Raw genomic sequence first — 10,941 nt, forward strand, 5'->3', positions numbered from 1 at the left:
TTGACACTTCCAAGGAGCTAGTTCATCAGCAAATTTCAGCTGAGCAATAAAAGGACCTGTACCAGGCATTTCACATCAAATTGTCATCTTCATTGGGTATCTGGCTTTGATTCACTCATTGGAGTAGATTCTGCCAATCTCGTCAGGATTCGGCGGTCGCAGAGCGAGGACGGGCACTGTGGAGCTGAGGGATGGGAGCGCGGCGGCGGAGGGAACCCTCGTGTTCTCTTGCGTGGCAGCAGTTTCAACGACAGCGAGTCAAGGGCACATACGAATTTTTTTCCACTTGCAGTCGGGCTACAATGGACTGCGGGTTGATTTATATAAACTTCAGTTTTTTTTATGAAAAAATGCATGACGAACGGGCAGAAGCGCTAGTCAAATTATTAGTAGGTATAGAAAAAACAAGAGATGATTACAATAGTTCCCTGATTTTATTTACAAAAGAGTAACACATATCAGTTCATTAGTACCTGCTTCTGTTCATACTACCAATGCCAAAAAAGGAACAAATCATAGAACCCAAGCATAACCCAGATTGCTGTAAAAGAAAAAGCATAACCCAGATTGCACAGACTCTAGACATGACTGGATTTCAGCACCGACAAACACTGTCTCAGATCATATACGTTGCCTTCCTTCAGATCGATCCTTAACATGCTTCAGAGAGCTTCGTAATGGAATGAAACAGATCCATCAAGCATCCATTTAAATAGGGAATAAGCCCTTGTGTTGTTATTCATAAAATGGTGAGGATGTGAAGAAACTCCTCTCTGTCAAAGTGTTTCCTGGCAAACTCCCTGTCATGTAGCTCCTGCTCAGTAAAACTAGGTTGAGCGAGCTCCAGGCTACTACCGGCCTTGCTGACAGAATAAAATTGACCTGTATATGGGTACCCATAGTCCATCCGTACCACTGGATCAACTACCATACGCTCGAGCACAGTAGCATTCCCAAGGATGTAGAGCGCCAGCTCGGCTATCCCCATTAGATCACAAAATCCAGTAATGTGGGCACTCCTGAGGTGACGATGCAGAGGCCCTGGAGCTGCCTTCACTATCCTTGCAGGAACAGCATCACTAGATCTATCACACTCAATCTACACATGTATATTCAACAATTAAATAATTTAATTATATATTCTTTCAACCGGGAATATCAAGAAGAAAAAGAAAAACAGACCATGATCGAAGATTGAGTCACTTACATGCAGTTCCAGTTCTTCTAAGAGAGGTGCTAACTCCAAGAGATAAACCAAACCCGTAACCCAGTCAGCATCAAGTTGATCGTATGTGATATCGATATTCAGGTTTAGATGCCACAGATTGATGAAACTGGTGTTGCTTTTACTGAAATTTTGCACCTGGAACAGAAACAATGCATGAACACAACAAATAAATCAACGTGAGATGGATCGAGGTGGCAAGTCAACAACTCAACCTACAACTGAATGTAGATATTGTGACAGCAAAAGAAGGAATAAAATAAAGCATTGAGCAAACCTGATATCCAATAACCAAATGTAGCAGAAGTTTATGCACATAAGGAATAGAAGTTGGGAGCTCAGTCAAGATATAGTCGAAGGCATCCACACACCAGTTGTATGAACTGCTCTTGAACACAAAGGTTGCTTCTGACAACTTTGAAGATTCATTGAGAACAATTTGTGTTAGACAGTCATCGAACTCAAATGTGGTCAGGTTTGGAGCCTGCAACTGTATCATTCCCACCGCACACTCGCGCACACTCAGGTACTTCAACCGGCAAAGCTGCTGATGCATAGTAAAACTTAACAAGGGGCAGAAATCCAAGCTTAAACTCTCGAGACGAGCACAACTTAGCAACAAACATTGGAGGTCGCCTGCATCCATGGACACCCTATGTAGGCTCAGTTTCTTCAGGTTTGTTATACCACAGAATCTAGGGGGCGGCTTTAAACATACATCAGCCATATGAAGAGACTTGACACAAGAGCCATTCGGGCCACTGAGTTTGCACAGAGGGACAATGTACTCGGGATGTTCAAAGTCGTGCCGTCCCCTGAGATCAAGGCCAATGTGCTTGGCCATTGACGCGGTGCAAAAGTTAATCCATCTATCAATGTGATGCATTTGATGTCTGCCGAGACCAAATTTGATAACAAACCTATCGACCGTAGTAGTTGTCGTGGTGGAAGTAGACCACAGCGGGCGTAACACATTGTCCACTCTGGTGATGAATTCAGCAGTCATGGATTCCGGGTCAGTACTTGTGGCTGTATCGCTGCCAAATAAGGTGTCTTTGGTGAACACCAGGTCCGGGTGGCATATCCCTAACCGCCTCCACTCACGAGATAGTACACTCATCCTCACGGCCTGTTTGAGTGATATCCGTGAGAAGATGTCTCGCAGAACGTCCTGTAAGTATGAGCAGTTAGTCAGGTCGCGGTAGTTTGGCAGCAGTAGTTCAATTCATAGTTGCTTCTTGTTAAGGTTATGACAGAAGAGTAGGTAATAGGTGTAAATGGGGCATGGTGATCCTTACAGTCGATAGAAGGTGAAGCTCCATGGCCACCTTCGATCCCACCATCCTTTTCGAATTGGAAGCATCGCTTTTTTTTTTCTTACAGAGCGTTCTTGACTGTTTGGCTTGTCCATCAGAGCAGAGCAAACCAGGGGAGCAGAATCCCCTACACTAGGAATCGGCATGTCCATGAATTTGCAAGAGGAACAAAAAATGGATTACTGAATAAATGGCTTACTGGAAGAAGAAATTACAGGATACTGGTACTGGCCAAATATCATGGAAGGCCTTCTAATATCTCTGCATTCCAAATGTGTTGTCAGCTTCTTATCTCCCCCTGTCTCTTTCAATTCTAAACACTGCATTCCGAACATGTAAACAGATGATGTAGTTTTGCAGCAGACTAATGCAGGTGTTTTTCTCTAAATTACTACTAGGCTGGAGAGGGAAAAGCATAATCTACAAGAATGTATATAATCTGACAAAAGGGGCAATTTTGCAGCGTGGATCCATAGATCAGGTTTGGAATCGGATCACACGTTTCATCAAGGCATTATCCTGGAATTGTAACCATAGTTTAAATAGCCGGCTATAGCTCCGCTATAGCCCGCTATAGCCTTTTCAGCAGGGTGCCACTAAATAGTCGTCTTCACAAATAGTCCGCTATAGCCCGATATAGCTGATTTTGAGGCCCGCCGCTATTTTCCATAGCCCGCTATTTAAAACATTGATTGTAACTGCAAGATGAATTTCTTCAAGAGGGAACCAAGAAAGAAGTCCACAAAAAATTTCGCCAGGGATCACGAATAAACTACTCTCAATATACCTGTGGATCTCGCCGAAGAAAGGAGTCGCCGTCGCAGGTACTAGCCGAGCGGAAGGGCAGCCGCCACAGAATTTCCCGGAGGGGAGGGAGACACGCACCCTAAACACTGGGAGACCGCCGCGGCAACCGCTCGCCGGCCGCCACACCCTGGGATCCGGAGGAGGAAGGAAAGCAGAGCAGAGCGGGTGATGTGTTGAGTTCTTGCGACGACAGAGATCCATCTGGACCGCACGTTCCACATCCATCTCTATCCAATTTCACTTCAATTTACTTACCAAACTTAAAATCAAATCTCTACTGTACTTAAGAAGAATGTAATCAGTCACGTTAATTTGCTTACGTACCTTCTAAACTAATTTCATTTTTTTGCGAAATAACTCTTTATTACTCAAAAATTAGGGAGTACAATCTCGTAAAGCAACATTAAGGACTTCCTCTGGGCCGGACCCTAGCCAAACCATAGTTCGACCATTAGCCCTACCAAAGTTTGCCATGGAATGACTAGCACTATTGCCACTACGACGTACATGAGTAACAGAAAAGTTAGTGAATCAAGAAAACTTGATAAACATCTGACTGAAACATCAGTAGGTGGTGCCGGCTTGTCATGCACTAACTCATTTATGATATGCCATAGTCTCCAAAAAAGCATCAGTACGCGAACTCGCATAGCCTCATCTACATCACAAATAAGCTGCAATAACCAATCATCATGGCGCATAATTGTGGTAACATCAGGAAGGGCCCAAACTTGAGACATAGCTCGCCACAACTAACGTGCATTATAACAAGCACAAAAGACATGAAAAATGTCTTCATCCTCTCTCCCACAAACTGGGCATGTACCCCGAGTCTCCAAAGTCCTATGCTGTTTATTTTTTCATGTTGCCAAAGAATTCATCGCAGCACGCCAACCAAAAGAAAGAACTTTAGGCGGGGCTGGGCATGACCAAACTAGGTTCCAAACCTCCCTGTGTCCGTCATGGGCGCTGCTTGTGGAAGCTAAAGAAGGATCATAGAGCTCACCCGCAGCTAGCCAGTACACACTCCGTACTGTAAATTCGCCATTCTTCTCCGGTTCCCAAGTGAAGGAAATATGCCCTAGAGGCAATAATAAAGTTATTATTTATTTTCTTATTTCATGATAAATGTTTATTATTCATGCTAGAATTGTATTAACCGGAAACTTGATACATGTGTGAATACATAGACAAAACGATGTGTCCCTAGTATGCCTCTACATGACTAGCTTGTTCATCAAAGATGGTTATGTTTCCTAGCCATAGACATGTGTTGTCATTTGATGAATGAGATCACATCATTAGGAGAATGATGTGATGGACAAGACCCATTCATTAGCTTAGCATTGTGATCGTTATAGTTTTATTGCTACTGCTTTCTTCATGACTTATACATGTTCGTCGGACTATGAGATTGTACAACTCCCGAATATCCGGAGGAACACTTTGTGTGCAATCAAACGTCACAACATAAATGGGTGATTATAAAGATGCTCTACAGGTGTTTCCGAAGGTGTTTGTTGGGTTGGCATGAATCAAGATTAGGATTTGTCACTCCGTATATTGGAGAGGTATCTCTGGACCCTCTCGGTAATGCACATCACTATAAGGCTTGCAAGCAATGTGACTAATGAGTTAGTTGCGGGATGATGCATTACGGAACGAGTAAAGAGACTTGCTGGTAACGAGATTGAGCTAGGTATTGAGATACCGACGATCGAATCTCGGGCAAGTAACATACCGATGACAAAGGGAACAACGTATGTTGTTATGCGGTTTGCCGACAAAGTTCTTCGTAGAATATGTAGGAACCAATATGAGCATCCAGGTTCTACTATTGGTTATTGACTGGAGACGTGTCTCGGTCATGTCTACATAGTTCTCGAACCCGTAGGGTCCGCACGCTTAACATTCGGTGACGATCGGTATTATGAGTTTATGTGATTTGATGTACCAAAGGTAGTTCTTAGTCCCGGATGAGATCGAGGACATGACGAGGAGTCTCGAAATGGTCGAGACGTAAAGATCGATATATTGGACGACTATATTCGGACATCGGAAAAGGTTCCAAGTGATTCAGGTATTTTTCGGAGTACCGAGGAGATACGGGAATACGGGAAAGAAGTATTAGGCCTCATGGGCCAAGTGGTGGAAGAGAGGAGGTAGGGCAAGGCAGGGCGCGCGGCGCCCCTAGCCCAAACCGAATTGGACTAGGGGGCCAGCCCCCCTTTCCTTTCTATCCTCCCTCTCCTTCCTTCTTCCCTCCTTCCCTTTGGTGGAGTCCTACTAGGACTTGAATTCCTAGTAGGACTCCACACTTCGCGCCCATAGGGGCCGGCCGGCCTCCCCTCCTCTCCTTTATATACTGAGGCAAGGGGCACCCCATAGACTCAATAATTGGTCTTTTGATCTCTTAGCCGTGTGCGGTGCCCCCCTCCACCATATTTCACCTCGCTCATATCGTAGTGGTGCTTAGGCGAAGCCCTGCGTCGGTAGCAACATCATCACCGTCATCACGCCGTCGTGCTAACAGAACTCTCTCGTGAAGCTCTGCTGGATCGGAGTTCGCGGGACGTCACCGAGCTGAACGTGTGCTGAACTCGGAGGTGCCGTACGTTCGGTACTTGGATCCGTCGGATCGTGAAGACGTAAGACTACATCAACCGCGTTGTGCTAACGCTTTCGCTTTCGGTCTACGAGGGTACGTGGACAACACTCTCCCCTCTCGTTGCTATGCATCACCATGATCTTGCGTGTGCGTAGGATTTTTTTTGAAATTACTACGTTACCCAACAGTGGCATCAGAGCCAGATTTATGCGTAGATGTTATATGCATGAGTAGAACACAAGTGAGTTGTGGGCGATACAAGTCATACTGCTTACCAGCATATCATATTTTTGTTCGGCGGTATTGTTGGATGAAGCGGCCCGGACCGACATTACGCGTACGCTTACACGAGACTGGTTCTACCGACGTGCTTTGCACACAGGTGGCTGGCGGGTGTCAGTTTCTCCAACTTTAGTTGAACTGAGTGTGACTACGCCCGGTCCTTGAGAAGGTTAAAACAATACTAACTTGACGAACTATCATTGTGGTTTTGATGCGTAGGTAAGAACGGTTCTTGCTCAGCCCGTAGCAGCCACGTAAAACTTGCAACAACAAAGTAGAGGACGTCTAACTTGTTTTTGCAGGGCATGTTGTGATGTGATATGGTCAAGGCATGATGCTATATTTTATTGTATGAGATGATCATGTTTTGTAATCGAGTTATCGGCAACTGGCAGGAGCCATATGGTTGTCGCCTTATTGTATGCAATGCAATCGCCATGTAATTGCTTTACTTTATCACTAAGCGGTAGCGATAGTCGTAGAAGCAATAGTTGGCGAGACGACAATGATGCTACGATGGAGATCAAGGTGTCACGCCGGTGACGATGGTGATCATGACGGTGCTTCGGAGATGGAGATCACAAGCACAAGACACTACAACAGGAACCCCCATATAGCAACGCATTTTTCCGTATCTAAAAGTCCATATATGCGTTGTTAGAGCATTTACCAATGGTTTGGGATGCGTTACCTTATCCAGTGTTGCTAGCACATGATGCAACGCTTATACTGCCGCTGGTAAAAGGGACCGTTGCAAGAGTACAACACATAAAACCGACTTTTACAACACTTCTATATGCTGGTGCTTAATATACAAAAATCCAAATTTAATTGTTTGGCAACAAAGAATTTGCAACGCTTGAGGCGTTGGTACATATATAATGTGGATATTATTATATACAATGCCATCAATTGAATTAATGCTCCACGCAATGGTGATAATTATGTATTGAATATGCTCCACACAGTGACAAAAAATAAGAGAACATACTGAAAAGAGGAAGAAATCACATATTGGATAAAAATGTTGGATTACAATAGTGGATATTACAGGAGGAACATCATCCCAACGTGCATAATCTAAATATTTTCTTGACATCCCTACAACTTGAGTGAAACTTAAAAGAGGAACATCATCCAACAGGAACAACATTCCTACAACTTAGCTAAAACTGAAAGCATCAATCTTCATCATCATGAACCGGACCATCATCATCATCATCATTGCAGTATACTTGTCACACACCCATATAATCATCCATATCTTCTAAATCTACAAAGAAAATAACAAAATGAACTGTTAACACAATGAATTGACATGTTGCAAGTAGTGATAGAGGCAGGTTATAAGTCACGTACAAATGTGGAAGGCCATGCAATCTTCGTTATACATAACAAATTACTAGCATACATAGATGGAAATGCATTCATAACTTACCTCAAGCGTTGAGGGGTTCAGGTTACATACTTAAATATATGAGGCTAATATGGGCATCTTAGTGTATGGCAGAAATCATTGCATAAGTGTTAACATTTGCTCTGATTGCCTCCAATGTTGAACATATCAAATGGGACAAACATACACATTTTTTATGGCATGCGGTGCGAAATCTGTTGGAACAACACGAACCTGCACCAATTATTGTCGTTCCTTCTCCCACGTCCTCATGAGATCCTGGTCCAAGCATGAGTAAAATATAATAGAGTACAAATAGACCTTCAGTTTGTGCTTGTAAACATAATTTAAACATTAGTTACACACCAGTTGTGGTAAAGGAGCTAATTAAGTTATTCAACACATCAAGCTGGTTACCATGGTAATTCATGTTTGGGTAAAAATAAATTAGTCCAGACAAAATCACTGCTCATGCAGTATATATAGACAGCCAGAAGGACCTAAATATGAAAATGTTAAGAAATGATGGAGAGACATCCTTACAGTTTCTCTGAAGCTACAGACTTTTCACACAGCACAGTATATACGCACTGACCATGACTAATCACAACAACTCTTTAACTGGAGTGTGTATAATTTGCATAAGACGTACAAGTAACGTAATTCAAAAAGTCATGTGCATGCATCTCTTATTGTTTCAGAACATGAAAAGGATGGAAAAACACCAATTTTGGAACAAAATTAAGGACTGCTTCGGAACCACACATCATTACTCATGATTTATAAAAATCCAGCATACTCTGGAAAGTAGCTTAATTACCTTATTATGTTTTCTGCAAGTGGCTGCTCTGAAATGCAAATAATGAAACTGCAGAGGAAAGACATAAATGCTGTTAGAAACAAATGTTTAGAATATTGCTCCCATAATAATGATTGTATATGAATGTTTCATCTTATATTGAAACCTCATCAATCAATCTATGATGTAAACATGAACCTGTGCAAATCAAGTACTACTTGCTATTAGCATAACTTTTGCATCGTCAGTAGGATTGTTGTCTAACTACCAAATAAACCAAGTAAAAGTTACGCACAGCGTTACACATTATTTCAAGAAAGCTGGGAAGCTGTTATGCTAAACATCACATTATAGAAAATTATGTAACATCTCAACATCATAGCTTATCTCAATGTTGAAACCCAGAAGATATATAAAATATACTGGGAAGCTAACTGGAGTTCTGGTGGGTGTATATACTAAATGACGTAAAGTTCTCAAATCCTGTATATGCAAAAATCAACTAATTAACTACTTTGGCGAGCATGGACTGAGATCGAAACTCCGCCGATGAACTTTCCCTTCAGCCATATGGCTCTAAATAATTTGTATTTCGTTTGATGATAGTTATAATGAACCATGATTTCCTAGCTAGGATTGAAACTATGTTTAGATTGTGTGGTATAAGGTCACCACTAGTGAGAATTGGTGACAACAACTTATGCAGGTTGCAACTAAAAAGCGCGGCATACATGAGCCTACTACATCGAAATCAACCTAATGGCGGGTCAAAATTAGTTCCCTCATGCGGTTAGCTAGATGCGGGCAACCAAATTATGTGCATATGCTAGTTTTTGGGCCATTGTTTCTCAGCCAGACCCATCAGAGAAACACGTGCAATGCTGGTAAAATCGGTGCAGACAACCAAACACGCCCTTAGTGCCTGCGTTCTCCATCACCACCTCCTTCGTACAAAAGTAGATATTTTTATTGCATTCTGCCAACATTAATCTTAAAATAAGCGCCAACCATTTAGAACGTTGGGTCGAAGCAACAAATTACTACTCCCTGCAATCTAAATATTTTGCCATGGTTTCAGTTCAGCACAACAGTTTTTTTGTATTGGAGGGAATACTAGTTTGCTTTACGTGGCTTTAGGGACGAACCCCCCATGGAGGTAATGGTGTCAATTGACAATAATGATTTTGGAAATTCTTTTAATTTATACTAATCACTATTTTAATGATATAGCACTGACACCATAGGAATTATTTTCTAGCTTCATCACCTGCTATATATGTATACAGAAGAATACAATCACGTTCATATAAGCAACGAGTTATACAAAAAATCCTGAATTTCTAATAGTTCGATTCATGTTGTGAGTGCAACATGGTTTGAATTCAATAGAATGATGGAGCTACAAATAATGTACCGATATAAAGTGCTGGTGACTGATACGCCCATTTTGCATCATGCTTTTATATCGATATTTATTGCATTATAGGCTGTTATTACATGTTATGTCACAACACTTATGCCTATTCTCTCTTATTTTACAAGGTTTACATAAGGAGGGAGAATGCCGGCAGTTGGAATTCTGGGATGGAAAAGGAGCAAATATTAGAGACCTATTCTGCACAACTCCAAAAGTCCTCAAACAGCACGAAAGTCATTTTTGGAAATAATAAAAAATATTGAGCGGAAGAAGTTCACCAGAGGGGGGCCCACCTGTCCACGAGGGTGGGGGCGCGCCCCCCTACCTCGTGGGCCCCCTGTTGACTCTTCGATGGCCATCTTCTGCTACATGAGGTCTTTCATCGAGGAAATAAATCATAAGCAACCTTTCGGGACGAGACTCCGCCGCCACGAGGCGGAACCTTGGCGGAACCAATCTAGGGCTCCGGCAAAGCTGTTCTACCGGGGACACTTCCCCGCGGGAGGGGGAAATCATCGCCATCGTCATCACCAACGCTCCTCTCATCGGGAGAGGGTAATCTCCATCAACATCTTCACCAGCACCATCTCCTCTCAAAACCCTAGTTCATCTCTTGTATCCAATTCTTGTCTCTAAGTTCGGGATTGGTACTAGTAGGTTGCTAGTAGTGTTGATTACTCCTTGTAGTTGATGCTAGTTGGATTACTTGGTGAAAGATCATATGTTCAAATCCTATATGCATATTAATACCCCTCTGATTATGAACATGAATATGCTTTGTGAGTAGTTACGTTTGTTCCTGAGGACACGGGAGAAGTCTTGCTATTAGTAGTCATGTGAATTTGGTATTCGTTCGATATTTTGATGAGATGTATGTTGTCTAGCCTCTAGTGGTGTTATGTGAACGTCGACTTCATAACACTTCACCATTATTTGGGCCTAGAGGAAGGCATTGGGAAGTAATAAGTAGATGATGGGTTGCTAGAGTGACAGAAGCTTAAACCCTAGTTTATGCGTTGCTTTGTAAGGGGCTGATTTGGATCCACATGTTTCATGCTATGGTTAGGTTTACCTTAATACTTTTGTTGTAG

The 10,941-nt window shown here is 42.5% G+C and overlaps 1 protein-coding gene across 3 annotated transcripts; it reads right to left on the reverse strand.

Moving 5' to 3' along the window:
* Nucleotides 1-407: 407 nt before the first annotated feature.
* On the reverse strand, nucleotides 408-3,520 carry LOC119357240. 3 transcript variants are annotated; one of them, XM_037624236.1, is made up of 6 exons: nucleotides 3,329-3,520; nucleotides 2,757-2,861; nucleotides 2,524-2,668; nucleotides 1,503-2,396; nucleotides 1,208-1,363; nucleotides 408-1,099 (listed from the first exon to the last, which is right to left on the reverse strand). In XM_037624236.1, exons 3-6 carry the CDS (start codon nucleotides 2,566-2,568, stop codon nucleotides 740-742), a joined length of 1,455 nt encoding a protein of 484 aa, XP_037480133.1. In that variant the 5' UTR covers nucleotides 2,569-2,668; nucleotides 2,757-2,861; nucleotides 3,329-3,520; the 3' UTR covers nucleotides 408-739. The 3 variants fall into 3 exon arrangements, with proteins under 3 accessions (XP_037480133.1, XP_037480132.1, XP_037480131.1); XM_037624235.1 differs by having other exon boundaries at nucleotides 2,524-2,673; XM_037624234.1 differs by lacking the exon at nucleotides 3,329-3,520 and having other exon boundaries at nucleotides 2,524-2,673; nucleotides 2,757-3,314.
* Nucleotides 3,521-10,941: the final 7,421 nt, after the last annotated feature.

This window comes from Triticum dicoccoides, chromosome 2A, assembly GCF_002162155.2.
Source record: "Triticum dicoccoides isolate Atlit2015 ecotype Zavitan chromosome 2A, WEW_v2.0, whole genome shotgun sequence".
Classification (NCBI taxonomy): Eukaryota; Viridiplantae; Streptophyta; class Magnoliopsida; order Poales; family Poaceae; genus Triticum; species Triticum dicoccoides.

Bases quoted from the DNA above. Each gene is read 5' to 3' on its own strand.
- LOC119357240 (XM_037624234.1), bottom strand. From the start codon at position 2,876: ATGTTCGGAATGCAGTGTTTAGAATTGAAAGAGACAGGGGGAGATAAG. The intron at 2,397-2,523 runs GTAAGGATCACC...TCATACTTACAG, and splicing joins AGCTTCACCTTCTATCGACT to GACGTTCTGCGAGACATCTT. The intron at 1,364-1,502 runs GTTTGCTCAATG...TTTCTGTTCCAG, and splicing joins ATTTGGTTATTGGATATCAG to GTGCAAAATTTCAGTAAAAG.